Consider the following 22,013-nt stretch of genomic DNA (forward strand, 5'->3'; position numbering starts at 1 on the left):
GTTCAGTCTCATGAAAAGATAGATGTCAGTATCACAGTTACTCACAGAAAAACATATTACAATATAATCCTGCTGGAACCTAGTTGTTTTACAATAGCAGCTGAACAACACAACTGTACTAGATCTCTTACAGTCTAAACCAGTGTACTACACTTTTTGCACCAGTCTTCCATTCCTAAAATCCTCCTCAATTGTTGCTGTAAAAATCTATTTATTTTTTTTTATTATTTTAAATTTAATTTTAAAAGTGAAAATTTAGGCAGTTGTTTCCAATCCAAACCCCACCTGATTTCTGGTTTTCTTTTTAAAACAGGACACACAGGTCTTAATCGACTGTCACTGAACTCTCCTGCTTTGAACACCAGAACTATTTCCTTTCAGATAAGAGATACCTACAAGTAATTACAACCAGGTGCTTAGTTAAGTTCTTTTAAATCTCCCCATATCTCATGCCTTAAATAATTACCCAATCTATGTAAACATTTGGTGTTGCTGGCCATTGACTTCAAACAGGTTATATTTCATGAATCCATTTGGAAGCCTGTAGTAACTGGTATTCCCCAGGGATCAATACTGGGTCGGGTCTTACTCAGCTTGTTTATCAATGACTTGGATGAAGGGATAGAACGTACCCCCAGCAAATGGTGATGATATGAACCTGGGGTGAATGGCTGGTACACCTGAAGTCTGTGCTGCCATTCAGCTGGACCTTGATAGGCTGGAGAATTGGGAGGAGAGAAACCTAATGAGCATCAACAAGGGCAAGTGTAGGGTACTGCACTTACAGGAAGAACCCCAAGTACCAGCACAGGCTGGGAGCTGACCCTACTTCTTTGTTTCTGTCTACTCTGCCGGAGGCAGTCCTGAAGAGGCCTGTACCCCTGAGACCTCAGATGAAGTCAGGTCAACGGAGCGGTTTGCCTTAGTCGATGAGGAATGGGTTAGAGACCAGTTGAGCAATCTGGACATCCATAAATCCATGGGTCCAGATGGGATGCACCCACGGGTGCTGAGGGAACTGGCGGAAGTCATTGCTAGACCACTCTCCATCATCTTTACCAAGTCTTGGGAAACAGGAGGGGTGCCTGAGGACTGGAGGAAAGCAAATGTCACTCCGGTCTTCAAAAAGGGCAAGAAGGAGGACCCGGGTAACTATAGACCGGTCAGCCTCACCTCCATCCCTCTGAAAGTGATGGAACACCTTATCCTTGGTGCTATCTTAAGGCATATCAAGGATAAGAGGGTTATGAGGGGCAGTCAACATGGCTTCACCAAGGGGGAATCATGCTTGACCAATCTCATAGCCTTTGATGAGGAAATAACACGGTGGATGGATGATGGCAGAGTGGTGGATGTGGTCTACCTTGACTTCAGCAAAGCATTTGACACAGTCTCCCACAGCATCCTCACAGCTAAATTGAGGAAGTGTGGTCTGGATGATCAGGTAGTGAGGTGGACTGTGAACTGGCTGAAGGAGAGAAGCCAGAGAGTGGTAGTCTGTGGGGCGGAGTCTAGTTGGAGGCCAGTAACTAGTGGAGTGCCTCAAGGGTCAGTACTGGGACCGGTATTATTTAATATATTCATCAATGATTTAGATGAGGGAATTGAGTGTACTATCAGCAAGTTTGCTGATGACACTAAGCTGGGAGGAGTGGCTGACACGCCAGAAGGCTGTGCTGCCATCCAGCGAGACATGGACAGGCTGGAGAGTTGGGCAGGGAATAACTTGATGAAATATAACAAGGGAAAGTGTAGAGTCCTGCATCTGGGCAGGAACAACCCCAGGTTCCAGGATAGGCTGGGGAACGACCTGTTAGAGAGCAGTGTAGGGGAGAGGGACCTGGGGGTCCTAGTGGACGACAGGATGACCATGAGCCAACACTGTGCCCTTGTGGCCAAGAAGGCCAATGGCATCCTGGGGTGTATTAGAAGGGGGGTGGTTAGTAGGTCGAGAGAGGTCCTCCTTCCCCTCTACTCTGCCCTGGTGAGACCCCATCTGGAATACTGTGTGCAGTTCTGGGCCCCTCAGGTCAAGAAGGGCAGGGACCTGCTGGAGAGAGTCCAGCGCAGGGCAACTAAGATGATTAAGGGAGTGGAGCATCTCCCTTATGAGGAAAGACTGAGGGAGCTGGGTCTCTATAGTTTAGAGAAGAGGAGACTGAGGGGTGACCTTATTAGTGTATATAAATATATAAAGGGGGAGTGTCACGAGGATGGAGCCAGGCTCTACTCAGTGGCAAACAATGATAGGACAAGGGGTAACGGGTACAAACTGGAACACAAGAGGTTCCACTTAAACTTGAGAAGAAACTTCTTCTCAGTGAGGGTGACAGAACACTGGAACAGGCTGCCCAGGGAGGTTGTGGAGTCTCCTTCCCTGGAGACATTCAAAACTCGCCTGGATACATTCCTGTGTAACATTATCTAGGTGTTCCTACTCTGGCAGGGCGATTGGACTAGATGATCTTTTGAGGTCCTTTCCAATCTCTAGCATACTGTGACACTAGAGCAGTTCAGCTGAGAAGGACCTGGGAGTATTGGTGGATGACAAGCTGACTATGAGCCAGCAGTGTGCCCTTGTGGCCAGGAATGCTCATAGTATCCTGGGTATCAGGAGAACTGTGGCCAGCAGGTCCATGGAAGTGATCCTCCCTCTCTACTCAACCCTGGTAATGTCACATCTCAAGTGCTGGGTCCAACTCTGGGCTCCTCAGTACAAGAAAGACAAGGAACTACTGGAGAGAGTTCAGTGAAGGGCTACAAGAATGATCAGGGGTCCGGAGCACCTCTCTTACAAGGAGATCCTGCAGGAGCATGGCATGTTTAGTCTAGAGAAGAGAAGACTGAGAGGGCATCTCATTAATGCACATAAATATCCAAAGGGTGGGTGCTTGGCTGAACACAAGCCAGAAGTATACCCAGGCAGCCAAAGCAGCCAACGGCATTCTTGTTCATATCAGAAATAGTGTGACAAGCAGGACTAGGGAAGTGAAGCTACTTGAGGCTGCTAGTTAAAAAAAGACCTAGTAGTGCACATAGCTCTACCCAGGTATTACTCAAAACATTAAGCATCAGACTTTCTAATAGACACAATTTGTAGTAAAAATCTCATGGCACAGGTTGGGAAAGAGTTCCTTTCCTAAAAACCAGTCATGTGAAATAATGAAACTGGCATATAACCAATTGCAGAAAATATTATCTTACATCTTCTGCCACAAAACAGAACTCATTCTCATCTGTAACAAATTCATAATTCTTACTTGGAAGCACCTTTGATGATATCAGTCAACGTATCTCTGACCCTGCAACAGAAACAGAAAGAGTTTACACCATGTTCATTAAACTGTAGCATGAACTTAGCTGAATTCCCCTTATGCCTTACACATGTCCATTCTAGGTTAACAAATACCTCATTTTGCTATCAGAAGACTTCGCACAAATTAATCAGAAGCACTAAAATTGTAAAAGTGCTAATGTACCACCAAACATTTCTTCATTGTCATATATTCTACCAGTGTTTTATAAATGCCTCTTATTTGACTTCATACCACATTTTGTAAAATACAGGTTCATATAATAGCCATAAATATGTCCATTGACCTGTTAACATAAGATTCTAGATCACTGTGATATTTCTCACCTTAATAAAATGAAAATATTTTACCGTGATAAACATAACAATTTATCCGACACTTACTACACTCCTGGAAACTACTATAGGCAGTTATGCCATTTGTCAGTATAGTAACCTGAATCCATTTAAATGAAAGCCATAGGAGTAACTAAAATTTCTTACGCATTAGTGTAGCTGATTTATAATAGGCTACTTGTCTGCATCTGTTTAGTTTTGCATTCCTATCAAGACAGAAGCAGAGATGCAGTGAGTCTTCTATATTACAAAGTTCAGGTGAGAAAACATATCCTCTGTCACTATAACATACAGTATCAGCCTGGTCGTGACTTTTATCCAACATAAAAAGATACACTACAATCACAGGTCCACAGTATGTGATTATGCATGCCTTGTAAAATAGGGCTGTATGTTATAAGACTGAGTTATTCTCAGGCTGTAAAAGAAACCTACTCAGGCTTCCTTCATAAAACCACATTGTACTTGCAGAGAGTTTCAAACCCGTCTACACCAGAAACACATCAACTTAGCAAATATGAATGTAAAATTTCACAGTACTTGCACAATAAAGCGTTAACACTGAAGTTTATATCAAGCTGTCCACAAGCAGGTTAAACCCAACCAGTAACACAAATGCCTAAATGGTACTGAAGTTAAAGCCCTGAAGCACCAAGCAATTATAGTAAAAGATATGAAAGCTAACACCGGGCTCTGTGTTAACAGAAGAGAAATCAAAGCAGTAAATTACAAGGAATTCTGTTCATTTTTTATGTATCTTACATTCACACTATTTAGGAAATGCAAACTAATCTTTCTATGAAACCCTTTAATCTAGATTTAGCTGGAATAAAACAGACACAGAATCACTGAATGGGTTGAAAGGTACCTTAAAGATCATCTAGTTCCAAGCCCCCTGCCATGGGCAGGGACACCATGGCTTTTTCAAGACATTTTCAGTGAGACAGCTCATTTAGTCTCTACGAGTAAATTCTGCTTGCTGCATTTGTTTTGTCTCCTTTAACATGAGACAAAACAAACAGAATTTTCTACTCCTTCCAGTTGCTTATCCGACAAAGTTTCAGACACTGTAGAGGGGAAGGTACCTGGGAACCCATGCACATGGAATCCTTGGAGACAGTTACCTAGTAGCTTCTTCCCAATCCCCCTGCACTTTGGCCATTGTATCTAGTGTCTGTTTTGTTTTGCTTTTCAATAGTGCTCATGCAGTCTTCAAACTTGCAAAATTACAGGCTTTGAAGTCTTGCCCTTCTCTGCCCCTTCACTTGCCATTACGAGTGATGAGAACCAAATAAGCACTTCCTTACCAGAGCCAGGCTGTAAATTGTTTGTATTGCACCTCTTCAGGATTCTCTTTTCCATGTTTTAACTGCATCTCCAGCTCTGCGTGCCTGCCCTGCAGGATTACAGAGTAAGTCAGATCTTTCACAGCAAATCATCATAGTAACATTTCCTCAGAGAACACTTACGTAACAGATGTTGTCTTTCATCAGAGGGCTACTTTATAAGTGAACTTGACTGGTTTTCAGATGTAATATACAACGTATTAGGTAAAAAATTTGTAATTTTTTATTCTGAGTGAGGAAAACAAACTGCAGATGGCACAAACAGCCACACATACTGAGCCATCTCTCCTAGACCATGCAAAGATACAAGTTCCCTTGGAAGGGGTACAACGAGCAGGAAATAAGATTTAGAAGCTTGCTAGCTAACATGGGTTGTAACAGCAAAACATCACTTTTTTTGATTCACTACTTAAAGCAGAATTCCTCATCCTTTCCCTTTCTATTATCTAACCTCCCTGCGACCTCCTACAGCAGTTATTTCCATATTTTAAAGGCGAGTATATGGATTCTGGCCTCTTAAACAATTGTTCTCTAAACACATTAAGCAGCTTTGTTTTAATGTTCAGTATCCATCTCAATGCAAATTACATCTCAACTTGTTTAGGTTGTCAGTTACTGCTCCTTAGTAGATTATTAAGTCTTAACTGAAAAAAATATAGCCAGGTTCAGGTATTGAACACTTATAGTTTGGGTGTGCAAAGAAACCCTGAGAATACAATAGAGTCTATCCTGTAAATTCGTATGTCACACAAAAGGTTACAGAAAGTCTCAAAAACATGCTGAATGCACAAGCTGGTGGAAGTGCTTAAGCATGTGAGTAGACGAGGACTTTCAGGTGTTCAAAGGGAAAAAAATCCTCAAGCAAGTGTTTTGGTGCACTGGACTCTCTGAATGCCTGCCTCTAAAGTGTAGAAATGGTTACTAGCTGTTCAGAAATACTGAACTACATACTATCCAGACTACTCATACTGCTGTCTCTTCTGTCCATCCATCTCAGATGATACGTATTACAGAAGCAAAGGGAGTAAGTAAAGATACCAGGTCTCCAGTGAGGGACTTCAGAAACAATACACCCTATTGCCCAGGAAAATGGTACAAGATCCAACAGAGGCTTTCAGAAACAAATCTGGTAAATGCCAAGCTTTCTACATCTTGACTCAGAGTGGAAGTAAAATAAAAAAAGTAATTACATGCAAGCAACAATGGCCCCCTCTGTAGTTACAACCTAAAATTACAATTTAAGTAGCTGTTGCCTGCTTTGCAATGGGACGCTCACTTAGAATATGGTATTTTGCTGATGGCCAAGATAAAATTTGTTTTGAAAATGTGAGAGCAGATTATGTTTTGTTGCACAGCAAAAAGAGGAACAATCAAAGCTTCTAGAATTTGCTCTGCAACCCGAGATGCTCACACTGAAAATAGCTGATGTGGCCTGGAAATACAAACGACTTTCTAGTAGCACAAAGAGAGCCTTCCGCAAGTCAGCTGTCTGTTAAAAGTTTTTTTGATAATTTTCCTGTGGAAAAAACATTCTGCTCTAGATACCAGGTCAGGTAATCTAATGAAAGAGAGGATTTAAGATATTTCCTAACCCTTAGAGATAGGAAAAAAAAAATAAAATAAAAAGGTGAGTCCTTCATACTGTGACAGCATTGTATGCCAATGAAGAGAAGTTCTGTTTAATGAATCATTCCTTGATAGCTTTTGTGCCCCTTGTGGTACTCTAATAACAAAATTCTCACTCAGAATAACAGGTCAGAGCTCTAGCTAAAATATCACATTCTAAAAATTCTAAGAATTGGAACATTCTGCAGCTTGACCCAGGAACCAAACAGCATGAACCTAAACTTAAGCAGAAGTTATACTTCTCCAAAGTATCCCAGCTTGTACCGATACTAACTTAAGACTCATCTTATTTCTTTTTCATAAATTTTACCATTAAACACCTCAAGCTTACTGTAACTTGTGAGGATGCTCTTCCTGGTAAAAATAAAACTCATACCACTTGAATGAATATTAGTGTGCACAATATTATGAACCTCAAAATTACCTGCAGGATTGCACTGTAGGTTCGACTCATAAATCCTAACCAGGACTGTGGCAGCAGTATGGAGCGGTGCCATTCGGAAGGTTGAATGTTAACCTGTGTGACACCAGAAAGGGTAGAATTGGTTACATTAAGGCTAACATAGCAGAATGTATGTTCTCCAAGCTGCGATTTGCAGGCATTCATTGTAACAACAATCCTGCAGGCTCAAACCTGTGAGATGTTACACATGGGTGTAGGAAACTAAAATGATAATGTACTTTTGTTATCCTTTCTGGTTAACACACTAAGTTAATTTCAGCTTCGTTACCGATGGTTGCTTCAGGCAGGTCAGATAACTGATCCCAGAGAGAGTAGTGGAATTTTATGCGGCAATAAGCACCACACTTGGCAGTGCTGGCAGACACACAGAACAAAGATGATGGTGCCGCTTACATATGTCATAGTTTTTGTAAAGCTTAGGTGTTTCTAAAAGCTTTAAACAGACATAAAATAAACACAAGTAGATGATATCAAAATACAGGGGAGATTATTTAAATTAAGTTAGTGTTTGTGACTGGGGTATATATAATTATGTTCAAATACAGAGTTCAAACTTCCTTTAAGGAAATTGTTAAAAAAAGAAAGCAATGACAAGGTTTCCTTCTAGGAAGCACCAGCATAGAACTCACAAGAGGGAAACAAGACCACCTCAGTTATAATTTAAAGAAGTATGCAGCAGCTGTCCCTGCCTGCCTTCAAATCTTACACAGGTATGACAGCCTCAACTTCACAACAGAGGAGTAACTCAGTCAACTACACAATTTGATACAAGTGCACAGACTTCTCTCAGGAGCCCAAGGTTGGTGTCTTCAATAAGTATCATAGCAAACTAACTTTTTCATGCATGTTTAAAAACAAAAATGAAGTCAAGTGATCTCAGTGACAAGCCATTTCCTAGCCCTTGAAAGTTTAAGGAAGTAATTACAGCTCTAAGTGAAATAGAATGGGTCACAAATTCAAGGCCATTAAGGAAGTTTTTCCAGACAACAGAGACCTGCATAATAATGTCCATTTCTCCCCCCACTATTCACGTATTATCCCATTTATAAATCAAAATATATTAATTAAAAATTGCGTATCACAACTAATTAGAAGAGTCTCTATTTCCCTCTCTCCATGACTGTCCTAATTGCAGCAATATTTTATTATAGTAAGAGTACAGGTGTCCTAACTGCTATGTTTTCAGATCCAAACCCAACATAAGCTCTGTAGTTAAAATGATGGCTGTGCATTGTTATATATTCAAAGGTGGACATACAGAATTATTTTTCTTTCTACTGTCCAATTATTTCTGCCTCTGCCAACAAGATGAAGAAAATGTCACCATAGCCATTTAGACTCCACTGAAGTAAGTTACTTAATATCATCAGTTTCCAGGTAATCAGTATTTAATAAAGGAGAGGCAAAAATGTCAGGCTGAGGTGAGATGGGGTATCTCAGTATCCACTGCTTAAGCCTTCACATTTTATTTCTAAATTAAAGAACACGACAGACTCCGCAGGTAATGGAAAAACCCTGAGATCAGAAATTGTGCAAAGCCCACTCAGAGTAACTAATCTTGCCAGGCTTAATCCTGGCAGGTTTTTATTCCTCCTATTTTATTATGGAGACTAGTCACTGTTAAAATGTAAACTACTCCACGCCTCTATATACGCAAACCCCTCCTTTCCCCATCTTGCTCTACTGGCCTCTCTGTATATACTGGTCAACCAAGATAAACAACTGAACTCTCCTTGTCTGCTAAGTACCTTCCTAAGGCTTCCTGGTTCATCTTCTCTATTTTATGCCCCTCGTAATGTACATAAAGCAGACAATACTCTTTCTCAACATGGATTTTATAACAAAAAGTATAGGACCATGCTAAAACTTCATGCCCACTGTTAGTGGTAAACCTAAAATGATTTTGCATAAGTACTAATACATCTATGCAAATAAATAAAATCTAAAAGTCAATCTATCAAAATAATTACCTTTTTAGCCAAAATCTTATTCACACACCCCTCTCATTTCTGCTCATCAGCACAGAATCACAGAAAGGTTAAGGCTGGAAAGGACCTTAAGATCACCTAGTTCCAACCACCCTGCCATTGCCAGGGATACCTTACACTAAACCAGGTTGCTCAAAGCCCCATCCAAGCTGGCATTGAACACTGTCCAGCCTGGAGCATTCATAACTTCTTTGGGCAGCCTGTTCCAGTGCCTCAGCATTCCAACAGTACAGAATTTCTTCCTTGTATCTAACCTGGAGCTCCCCTGTTTAAATTTGAATTCATTATCCCTTGTTGATAAGCAGTCAAGGCCCTAGTCAGAATTGTGTACCTCAGGTTCCAGAGGCATCTGCAGCACATCCAGCCTTTCCCTTTGTCTCTGCTCTGGAACTATTTCAGATTTGTCTCATGGTGATCTATGAAGCTCACCCCATAATCCATAATTGTGCATTAGAACAAAAACAGGCCTTCAAAACACTTCAGATGCTCTGGCAGGAAATACAAAGCTTTGGGTGTATTGTCACATTTAAAGCAAATTAGACCATGTTGTCTAATTAGGAATGTATTATTCACAACTCACACATCTTACCTAAAGTTCGCAGATATAGTTGATGACCAGCAGAACTGCTGAGCAACTTTTGATTATTTGACCTTCTTCATGACAGTAAACATTTACAAAAAGTGGAATGAGAGGAAGACAAGAGGGAATATAACATCTTCACATGACAAAGAACACTCAACTAGATTTCACCTATGACTGAAAATGATTGGGTATAGTGCTGAAGATTATCACATAGCCAGTGCTGATACCTGCTATTTCAGTACAGGAAAGCAGCATTCTTTACTCCTCCTCTATCACTGGACACACAATGACAACAACTACATTAAGCATTCATTAACTAATACTAGCAAGCACAGACAAAGCTGACAGTAAGTGAAGTTCAGATTCCTTTGAGCATGCAGTTTATGTGTAAGAAGATACTGGGCAAGTGGGAGGCAGAGGGAAGGAAGGTTAAGTGACTTCTGAACCAATGAGTGGTAGTGAAAGACTGCCACACTAGTCCTGTGATGTTCTCAGGAGGCAGCACAGCCAGGCCAGGCTGCTGAGTAGTTTTCAAGGACGAGCTGCAGCCTGATACCTGAGGCAGTAAGAAACTGCATGAGCTAGGACCTAGTAATATGAACCTGTTGATCAAAGCTTAAGAGCATGTCTCCCTGAAAAGACACACAAGCATAGACTGAGTTGGCCAAACTGCAAGACAGGGAATGCTGGCAAACCACGGGAGATCCTGCTCCTGTACTTCAACACTTCTGAATACACATGGCACAAATTTTGCACGCTCCTGCAAGACTGAAAAATAATATCAAATGAAATCAGAAGGTTGTTTCCCCTCTCCAATGCACTCCAACTAAAAATCAAACACCTTGGCAAGGTCTTGATGAGCTCACTTTCAGCACTGGTACCACTGTGTTTGCCAGTGATCTTTGTGTATTGCTCACTTGTTTTGCACTGATGCAAGCACATGAGGGCACATGAAACAAATTTAGGGAACTGTGAAATTAAGCCTGTTTCTATCTATTCTATTCTATTAGATATCTAATAGAGAGAATACTGCCTACAGAATTTAGAAATGATGATACCATTAATATTTACGGCCAATCTTAAAACCTGTTGTAGATCAGGGAGACAGGGAATCTCAGTAACTTCTTTTACTAACTACAACAGGTTTCCACCTCAGTAGCCCTGCCAACTCACTTGATTCCTAATTTCAGTCATCTCTAACAAATGTGTGGGTGTGAAAACATGTTTTAAACAATACCCATATGTCATTTAAATTTTTAGGCACATATTTAAAATGTCCTTCTCATATCTGTAGCATATAAACTGCAGCCTCAGTTCATAAATGAGGCTAGCATTACATATTCACATCCGTGAAAGAGTGAAGCAGCATCTCTTTTAATTTCAAATTTTGCTTAGAGGCTCTTTTTTAACGTATTTGTGTGCCTATACTTTTAAGTCCTTTCCCAGCATTCCTTTGTGAGAAAAAAAATAGTCCGAGTTTCTCCAAGGCACATTAGACTGAGGAGAAGGAAAGCAAAACCCTACAGATTACAAACTTAATTCCTGAATACCGTTTCATTACTGGAGGAGATATATTCAGTAAATTCAGGAGTGAAAACCAGCACAAAGCAGTTCATAATCTGAACTACATCCACAGAAATACCTTGGCACAGACAAATACACTACAGTGAATTCTGCTCCAGGAAATCCAATTATCACCTTAAGGTACTTCACATATAAGGTTTAAATAAGGCCATAAATCTCTTGATCATATCAAAATGAGATCAGGTAGGAAATGTACAGAAGGAGTTTCCCACTTCAGTGCTCAAAGATGCAAGTCATCGCGGTATATCTAATGAATGTGCTTCAAAATAGAAGCAAGGAATGCTCTGTGAGCATGCAGAGCGCCTAACATAATCATTGTTTGTAGAACAGTATTTAATAGTGTACAACTCATCGCTGGCACCCAACTTTGCAATTGTGTCTGTAAATATTACTAATTATTAGGGCAAAATAACTGTGCTATTTTCAACACAAAGAAAGCACTGGAATATTGAGAAACATGTGAAAGCAAGACCATCCTTCATTCTAAAAGCACTGCATTGGTTTCAACTGTCAAAAGAAGGCTGCTGTTTTTTCATATAGCATGAACCATTCCCTTTACCTCCATTACAGAAAGAAAAGATGGGTAGCTAGCTGAAAGCCTAGTAACTCAAAACATACATTTACAGAACCATCAAAACATATGGTGCATGACGTGAACATATGTGACTACTAATCCTAATTAATTTTCACAACACAGATAAGTGAAGCTGGTGAGAGATTATTCCTGTAAGCTCCTAGATTTACTCCCAAAACTGAACCAGACACAGGTAACTATTAGCTAACCTAGCCCAGGTGACTGTGATAACCTCACAGGGCTTCTTGTATAGTTGATCCAGGCAGCTGTAGAGAAAAAACAAAGAAAACCCATGCTCTGTGTGATTTCTGACCACTGCGACTACAGTAGCTTACATGTCCTCTCAAAGAGAGGTTAACAAGCTCTGTTTAATAATCAGTTGAAGAGCACATCCCCATTTCTGGGAAAGATGGTCCTCCTCTTTCAAGCCACCAGTAAAGAGCAATACAACATTTTAAATGCATTACTGTTTACTGAACATACGTTTTGCCTCCTGTGAGATACCAGTCCAAATGACATCAAAATCGCCTTCTGCACCATCTCGATCTGATTTTGCTGACAGGTATTACAGGTGTATGCACTCCCTCATCTAGAGTAGCACCCAGGAGATAGAATATTTCTGGCCCATTAAGGTTTAATAGTAAATTGAACTGTTGGAACAAGACCAGAGAAGGGCCACGAGAATGATCAGGGGACTGGAGCACCTCCTGTATGAAGACAGGCTGAGGAAATCGGGGCTGTTCAGCCTGGAGAAGAGAAGGCTGTGTGGAGACCTCATAGCAGCCTTCCAGTATCTGAAGGGGGCCTATAGGGATGCTGGAGAGGGACTCTTCATTAGAGACTGTAGTGATAGGACAAGGGGTAACGGGTTAAAACTTAAACAGGGGAAGTTTAGGTTGGATATAAGGAGGAAATTCTTTCCTGTTTGGGCGGTGAGGCACTGGAATAGGTTGCCCAGGGAGGCTGTGAATGCTCCAACCCTGGCAGTGTTCAAGGCCAGGCTGGCCGAGGCCTTGGGTGACATGATTTAGTGTGAGGTGTCCCTGCCCATGGCAAGGGGGTTGGAACTAGATGATCTTAAGATCCTTTCCAACCCTAACGATCCTATGATTCTATGATTCTAAATTACCTTTTCATTATCGCTGTCACTCTCAGATTTGAATGGCAGCTAAACCCACGTAGTTGTTATTTGTATGCTTTATAGACTTTTAAACATTCATCCTCTGCATACAGACCTCACACAACTAGTTATTTTATTTTTTGGCAGCAGAATCTCAGACATTACTCTTCTACACATAAAGAATCTTACAAAAATGAAACTGGTTGCCTCAAGCCCCTCGCCATGCCCCAGTTTTCACAAAACTGAGTGTAATAATGGCAACTAAGCATACAGATACACAACCAGTAGTTTTAGATTCTACAGATATGAGCATAGAGCAAAGCACTGAAGAGACAAAAACCTTATTATCCCAGTACATCAATTATACTGAAGACTGCTAATCACTAAGGAAATGTCAACTACTGGGGATTTTTAGAAATAAAGTGAATGGATGCTTGTTAGCTCCTGGTTAACTGTAATTTCTTGGTCTTTACATCCACCTCACGATTTTCTCTAAGCTTTATGCTGACAGCAATACTTCAAAGACCACTTTAAGCTTTTTTAACAAATGCTTCTCACTTTACTTAAGAAGTCACTATAAGAGTTAACATCCCCTTCCCCACTCCCTGCAAATAAAAAGGGCTCAAAGCTGTAGCAAACAAATGTCATTTTGGTAATTTAAACCCCCTAATAAACCCTCGCTTAATGTGCTGTGTTGAACTCTGCAGCAGTGACTTCACAAAACCACACCAATTCCTACAGCCACTGTACAGGCAAAAGGTGAGCCTAGGTCCTACTAACTCAATTTTCTTAGACCAATACTGCTATTTGATAGCTTTATAGCTTAAGCTCCCTTTTTACTGTTAAACTCTGCTCCTCAGAAGAACATTGAGGGCTAAATAAACACTAAGGAACAAAGTTCAGTCAGATGAGCCCATGGACACCCTTCTCTTCCCATCAAAGGCACTAATACCTTTTTGTGACAACCCTAACTCCAACTATCTTTCTGTACAAGGAAAAAAAAATGCAGAAACAAAACTTGTCTGTTAAAGCAGTGTAAGCTCAGAGCAGAAATACTCATCTATTTCAATCAAAACTTTACAATCGTGAATTTTCACTAAAAGGGTACAGTTAGGATTGTCTGAAGATGTTTCATGCTTAGGTTTATATTTCAAACATACTTGGATTTCTTTTTTAGTTTCAATCACCTTGACCCAGTTAACTTTGCAAAAGACTGAGATACTTCATAAAATATTTCTGTCTCCAGTCATTGGTATATATCACTAACTCCACTCAGTTCACCACACGGATGCTATGCAAGTCCGTGCACCATTCATAACTTCCTACTCTAAATCTGCTTCCATGACACATTTTGCAGTACCCTTGTGGACTTCCCCTGTGCTCTCCATTGGAAAATGTTAGATAACATCCACTAATTTACTTGCACATTTCTGTGAGGATGAGGGGTATTATCTCCAGTTTCTGCTTTTATCCTTTGCAGTTAGATGTAAAAATGGAAAATACCTGTTAAACTTGTGTAAGTGATTAGACACCTTGAGATCTGTGTTTAAGGGTGGTTTTAGGGTTTTTATTTTTACTATTTGAGAGAAGAACTTGAGATCTGAATTACTTCAGAACCCTGCTGACACTGGCTTCATAACAGAGTACCAGGGAACGATTTCTATACCCCAGTACAACTGGTGTAGAATAGCTTTCATCCTTGTACCCCTGGGACTAATTTCTACTGGGATCCATGTGGTGTCTCTATGGCCACAAGACATGATTATTATTTTGTGGCTTTTCAGTTCAGAAGGACCAAAATGACAAGATGCTGTATGATAGGTAAAAAATTTATATGTACCCTAATATGTGGAAGTGTTTGAGAGATGGTTCAGGGCTGGAAGACTGAACTAGGCAGAAGCTGCCAATTTCAAAATACATACAACACATTGCTTGACTGGAAACTTCAGGCAAACTATGCAGCAGACAGGTTTGCTAGAAAGGGAACTAGTTCATTTGCTCTAAAGAGAGTGAGGGAACGAACCACTGTAAGTGCAGTGTGAAAAAGCAGGAAGCAGAAATTGAGAGCAAAGCTAGCAGAGCACTATGCAGATGCACCACAAGATCAGAACGCAGCAGCCCTCATGCATTTTCTACTGCATGTCCACCTGTGTTCTGTGCCAGACTTTCAGTTTGTAAACAGGAAACTCTCCAAACCCTGTGCATGCAACCTTCCCACTCAAACCCTGTGCTCACTTATTTCATGACACAAAGTGTTTGGTGTCAGTGATTTTACTAGCATCATAAAGGAATTTTGCAGCTGCTAGCCTCCAGGTCTGCTGGGTGTCAGTCACCAAAATCAGGACCCAACTATGTTCCCACCTGCAAACCATATTTTATTCATTCTAGCTCTTCCAGCTTCTGCAACAAGTACAGTAAGAGTACTAGATAAACAGTTCCTTTTATTTTACACAGTTCTGGTTCACTATCAACACAGGGTCCATCCTATGCTCTGAAGGCTCCTCTGTACAAAACAGCATACAATAAAATTATCTTGAATAGCACCAAACTGCCTGTAAACAGGACAGAAAAAGGAGTAATGGGACCGTTTAAGCTTTTCTATCCTTGGAAAGTATAACAGAAATTAGTATTGCTATGGGGTGGGGGAAAAAAAAGAAAGCTTTTAAAATGTCCAGATATTCAGACACATACATTTTTATTTCTGGACATTCTGGCTAAGACGGAATCTAAATTTTGCAGGAGATTTTTTTTATCACCATTTAAGCTCTCGCTTGTATCAGACTAATACAATTTATACATTTTTTTGTGTCCTGTGAGCAGAAAATTCACCATCAGACTGCAATCAACCTCTGCAGCAATACAAAATGACTGTATTAATAGAATTATTTTATGAACTTTTAAGGAAATGAATACACTTACACTCTTCTAAGTAACTGCTCTCATTGGCAGTTCCAAAATTAGTAAAGGACCACTTATTTCCCTGGACCCAGTGTAACTACTTAGTTGCTTTCCTGCTCTCCAAAATTTTCAGATATCAACTTTCATATCAACCATAAATACCATAATTCTAAACTCTCTGAAAGATTTTGTTACAAGCACTTCATTTTCTGTAATGATTAAGTTTTGCTGTAGTTTAGCCGAAACTACACCAAAGGTAACTGCATGGTTTCTGTGATGTAAGCCTAGTAGGTCAGGGAGTTGAAACATTTAAAAGACAAAATAAAATAGCAAGTCTTAGCAAGGTGAAAATGTCATTTCCCCACAGAATCCCATCGTTGTTCAGACCTGTTATTCACAGCTGGTTACATACAATAGGCATATGGCAGGTACAGTAGGTCTCAAGGTGGATAAAGGCAAGGTCACAGTATCACAGTATGCTAGAGATCGGAAAGGACCTCAAAAGATCATCTAGTCCAATCGCCCTGCCAGAGTAGGAACACCTAGATAATGTTACACAGGAATGTATCCAGGCGAGTTTTGAATGTCTCCAGGGAAGGAGACTCCACAACCTCCCTGGGCAGCCTGTTCCAGTGTTCTGTCACCCTCACTGAGAAGAAGTTTCTTCTCAAGTTTAAGTGGAACCTCTTGTGTTCCAGTTTGTACCCATTACCCCTTGTCCTATCATTGTTTGCCACTGAGTAGAGCCTGGCTCCATCCTCGTGACACTCCCCCTTTATATATTTATATACACTAATAAGGTCACCCCTCAGTCTCCTCTAAACTATAGAGACCCAGCTCCCTCAGTCTTTCCTCATAAGGGAGATGCTCCACTCCCTTAATCATCTTAGTTGCCCTGCGCTGGACTCTCTCCAGCAGGTCCCTGCCCTTCTTGACCTGAGGGGCCCAGAACTGCACACAGTATTCCAGATGGGGTCTCACCAGGGCAGAGTAGAGGGGAAGGAGGACCTCTCTCGACCTACTAACCACCCCCCTTCTAATACACCCCAGGATGCCATTGGCCTTCTTGGCCACAAGGGCACAGTGTTGGCTCATGGTCATCCTGTCGTCCACTAGGACCCCCAGGTCCCTCTCCCCTACACTGCTCTCTAACAGGTCGTTCCCCAACCTATCCTGGAACCTGGGGTTGTTCCTGCCCAGATGCAGGACTCTACACTTTCCCTTGTTATATTTCATCAAGTTATTCCCTGCCCAACTCTCCAGCCTGTCCATGTCTCGCTGGATGGCAGCACAGCCTTCTGGCGTGTCAGCCACTCCTCCCAGCTTAGTGTCATCAGCAAACTTGCTGATAGTACACTCAATTCCCTCATCTAAATCATTGATGAATATATTAAATAATACCGGTCCCAGTACTGACCCTTGAGGCACTCCACTAGTTACTGGCCTCCAACTAGACTCCGCCCCACAGACTACCACTCTCTGGCTTCTCTCCTTCAGCCAGTTCACAGTCCACCTCACTACCTGATCATCCAGACCACACTTCCTCAATTTAGCTGTGAGGATGCTGTGGGAGACTGTGTCAAATGCTTTGCTGAAGTCAAGGTAGACCACATCCACCACTCTGCCATCATCCATCCACCGTGTTATTTCCTCATCAAAGGCTATGAGATTGGTCAAGCATGATTCCCCCTTGGTGAAGCCATGTTGACTGCCCCTCATAACCCTCTTATCCTTGATATGCCTTAAGATAGCACCAAGGATAAGGTGTTCCATCACTTTCAGAGGGATGGAGGTGAGGCTGACCGGTCTATAGTTACCCGGGTCCTCCTTCTTGCCCTTTTTGAAGACCGGAGTGACATTTGCTTTCCTCCAGTCCTCAGGCACCCCTCCTGTTTCCCAAGACTTGGTAAAGATGATGGAGAGTGGTCTAGCAATGACTTCCGCCAGTTCCCTCAGCACCCGTGGGTGCATCCCATCTGGACCCATGGATTTATGGATTTCCAGATTGCTCAACTGGTCTCTAACCCATTCCTCATCGACTAAGGCAAACCGCTCCGTCGACCTGACTTCATCTGAGGTCTCAGGGGTACAGGGCTCTTCAGGACTGCCTGCAGCAGAGTAGACAGAGACAAAGAAGGCATTCAGTAACTCTGCCATCTCTGCATCTTCTGTCACCAGGGCACCCATCCCGTTCATCGGTGGGCCTACATTGCCTCTGGTGTTAGTTTTATCTGCCATGTATTTGAAAAAGCTCTTTTTGCTGTCCTTGACCCTTCTCGCCAGGTTTAATTCTAAGGATGCCTTAGTCCTCCTAGCTGCCTTCCTACATCCTCTAGCAGCAGCCTTATATTCCTCCCAAGTGGCCAGCCCCTCCTTCCATGACCTGTAAGCTCTCCTCTTCCACTTGAGCATACCCAGCAATTCCCTATTTAGCCACGCAGGTCTCCTGACCCTCTTCCTTGACTTCCTACGTGTCGGGATGCTCCGATCTTGAGCTCGGAAAAAGCAATCCTTGACTGCCAACCAACTATCTTGGGCCCCTTTACCTTCAAGCAGCCTTGCCCATGGGATTTCCCCTAGTAATTGCTTCAAAAGGCCAAAGTTTGCCCTGCTAAAGTCCAGGGTTGCAATTCTACTTGCTATTCTACTGGTCCTACCACACAAGATCCTGAATTCCACCATCTCGTGGTGGCTGCAACTAAGGCAGCCCTCAACCCTTACTGCTTCGACCAGACCCTCCTTGTTAGTGAGGATGAGATCCAGCATCGCTCCTCTCCTGGTCGGCTCATCCACCATTTGCAGGAGGAAGTCATCATCCATACACTGGAGGAACCTCCTGGACTGTGGTTGGGTTGCCGAGTGGTCCTTCCAGCAAACATCAGGGAAGTTAAAATCCCCCACGACGACCACGGCCTGTGACTGTGACGCCGCTCTCAGCTGCCTGTAGAAGGCCTCGTCAACTTCCTCACCCTGATCTGGTGGTCTGTAACAGACACCCACAACAGTATCGCCCCTGCCAGCCTGCCCCCTAATTCTCACCCACAGACTCTCAACTCGCTCGTCATCTGTCCCTGGACAGAACTCGGTGCATTGTAGTTGCTCCCGCACATAAAGAGCAACCCCACCACCCCGCCTGGCTGGTCTGTCTTTCCTGAAAAGGACATAGCCCTCCATGACTATATTCCAATCATGTGAGCTGTCCCACCACGTCTCTGTAACTGCCACCAGATCATAATCTCCTGACTTAACACAGGTTTCCAACTCCTCCTGCTCATTTCCCATGCTGCGCGCATTGGTGTACAGACATTTCAGGGAGCGAGCTGAGCACACCGATTTCACCCTAGGATTATAGGAGGCCTCCCAGTCTTCATCAATTCTGGAGTGCTGCCCCACTGGGGCAAGCCCAGCTACAACCCCATCCCCCTTCGAATCTAGTTTAAAGCTCTCCAAATGAGCCCTGCTAATTCGTGCCCCAGCATCCTTTTGCCTCTGTGAGACAAACCTTTCTCACTTGTCCTTGTCCAGACTGGTGCCCTATAAAACCAGCTGTTATCAAAGAATCCAAAGCCCTGCCTGTAGCACCAGTCTCGAAGCCAATCATTTATGGACTGAATCTTCCCATTCTGTCCCACATCATCAGTGGAAGATGGAAGGAGTGAGGAGAAGATCACCTGAGCCCCAGACTCTTTCACCATCCGCCCCAAGGTGCTGTAGTCTTTCTTCATCCCCCTCAGACTGCGGGAAGCAGCTTCCCCCTCAAGGTCAACTTGTGTTTGTTTACTGATTTTCAGAAGAAGTACTTCATCAGTGAATAATACTTAAATAAGTATTACTTAAATACCTAAAAAGTATTTTCATGTTAAGTTAGATGGTCCTCACAGCAACTTTAGTTAATTATCATATATTCATACATGCCATTGCTAGCTGATGCTAATACCTAATTAGCATAAACAAGTGAGGTAGTAAGACAAGGAAGGAAGCATAATACTTCTGAAAAGGAAAGAAAACCAGCAACTTACCTCATGAAGGAGGGCTACCAACATTTGCTGGAAATTACGGCCCCTGCTGGCCAAAAATCGATTAATAGGCTTCCCATCTTTGCCCATATGGACTGGAAGGTCATAACAAGACAACATACCAGCTTAAGGAGGGAGAGAAGGGGAAAAGAAGGGTCAATACCAATACTCATGGTAATAGTTCATAAGTCTTGCATAAGTCAGGGGAGAACCCAAAGCAAAGTTAACAAAGCCCTCAATTTAAAAAGCCTGTGTAAGCATAGGCAAGTGGCATAAGACATTGTTTCTTGAACTGATTAACTCTCAGATGCACAGAAATACTTGGGTCAGAGCATGCATATTTGTCTAACTTCAACAAACTAACAGCTTACCTGCAAGGCCTGGCGTCATGCCTGGTTGTTTGTTCCTCTCATACATTTTCAGCAAGAAGTTCGGAACACCTGCCATGGCTTTCCCCTGGTCTGACCGTGTGATCCCTCCTCTCAAGGCAGAATGATAGATACCACGGGGCATGTTGGTCATCTCCTGTTTCACAAGTGATGTAGCAAACTCTTCAAATGCTGGATGAATTGCAACAACAAAAAAAAAAAACAAAAAAACCAACCAAAAAAGAAAAAAAGAAAGGGAGTGTCACAAACCATGATGACGAGGACCCAAATCAAACCCTGGAAAACCCAAAATGATACCACTGCTTCATGGGAGATAAGCTTAGATAGGCTAGTCATGTCAAGTACCAGAACTCTTAGCAAGTCTCTCTGACACCACTGCAACACCAAAATGCAACATCAAGAGGCTCTGAGTAAGTCAGATACTAAGGCAGGGAAGAAACATGGTCTTAACTATATCATGAGATATTGATTGCCTTCTGACTGCCATATAAAACTGGCACAAGCTGACAGAATGACAATGAGAAATAAAACTGATATTTACCAACACAGTGAAAAACACTGTCTCTAAAACCAGGTTGTTCTAAAACACATTTAGAAGAAGCACAATGCAAAGAAGGTAGATGGAGAGGGAGTTTATATATGCAAACAGCGGATACAGACAGAAGGAAGTATTACCTTGACTTCTGTTACCATAGCTGTACAAATTGTTACAGTTCTCTGCTCTCAAGCTATGCATTTTATAGTCTAATCAGGTTTAACATTACACAGAATTAATACTAATTTACTATTCACTTGTGAAGTTAAGCAACTTCTACAGGCACACATTAGAAAAAAAACATGTTCTGTACATGTTCTGTGTGTACAATATATGCACATATATAACTGCAAGATATTTGTTACCACATCACAAAGAGCCAGCATTGCACCAGCACCCTGAAAACCTTGCATGTTTAAAAATCTCTTAGTGCTTTTGTTACATAACTAAGTTTTAAGAGGATTTATAACAACTGCTTCACAGTAAGCTTGAAACTTTGGCATACAAGCTCCCAAATTACATGCAGTCCTACTTTGACTAGAAACTTGAGGACAAAGGAGACAAAAGGGTATTCACTCATCTTTCTGGGCCCAAGAAATACCTATGGCAGCTTGGAACAAAGAGTTTTATATGTTTTCATTATGTGTTTTTATACCAGTTGTTGTGGTTTAAGCCTAGCTGGTGAAACTCAGCACCACGCAGCCACTTGCTCCTTCCTTCCTCCCCCACTCTGGGCGGGATGGGGAGGAGAACTGAAAGAAAGTAAACCCCACAGGTTGAGATAAGAACAGTTCAATAACTGAAGTACCATACAAAACTACTACTACTACCAATGGTAATACTAAGGGAATAATAAGCAAAGAGAATATAAAATTAAAAAGGGAAGTTAAAAAAGGCAATAAACATAAGTCATACACAACACAATTGCTCACCACCCGCTGACTGATACACAGCCTGATCCAAGCAGTGATCTGAGCCTTCCAGGCAACCCCCCAGGTTTATATAGTGGGCATGAAACGCTGTGGTACGGAATACCCCTTTGGCTAGTTTGGGTGGCTCAAGTGTCCTGTCTCTGCTTCCTCCCGGATTCTTGTGCCCCTCCTCACCGGATGAACATGAGAGACTGAAAAGTCCTTGATGAGGATAAGTGCTACGGAGCAACAACTGAAACATCAGTGTGTTACCAGCACGGTTCTCAGACTAAAGCCAAAACACAGCACTACACCAACTACTAGGAAGGAG

The 22,013-nt window shown here is 42.0% G+C and overlaps 1 protein-coding gene across 1 annotated transcript in view; it reads right to left on the reverse strand.

The window, feature by feature from the left end:
• FOCAD (focadhesin) overlaps window positions 1-22,013 on the reverse strand; it is a 97,400-nt gene that overhangs the window by 25,820 nt on the left and 49,567 nt on the right. Inside the window, exons 20-24 of the mRNA XM_061470846.1 lie at window positions 20,219-20,407; window positions 19,851-19,972; window positions 7,046-7,138; window positions 4,957-5,045; window positions 3,261-3,302 (exon numbers count right to left, since the gene is read on the reverse strand). Coding sequence (XP_061326830.1) covers window positions 3,261-3,302; window positions 4,957-5,045; window positions 7,046-7,138; window positions 19,851-19,972; window positions 20,219-20,407 — 535 coding nt within the window. The remainder of the gene's footprint in view (window positions 1-3,260; window positions 3,303-4,956; window positions 5,046-7,045; window positions 7,139-19,850; window positions 19,973-20,218; window positions 20,408-22,013) is intronic.

This window comes from Pezoporus flaviventris, unplaced genomic scaffold (assembly GCF_033815535.1).
Source record: "Pezoporus flaviventris isolate CSIRO_AGI_PZ_B2104156 unplaced genomic scaffold, CSIRO_AGI_Pfla_v1 ptg000064l, whole genome shotgun sequence".
Classification (NCBI taxonomy): domain Eukaryota; kingdom Metazoa; phylum Chordata; class Aves; order Psittaciformes; family Psittacidae; genus Pezoporus; species Pezoporus flaviventris.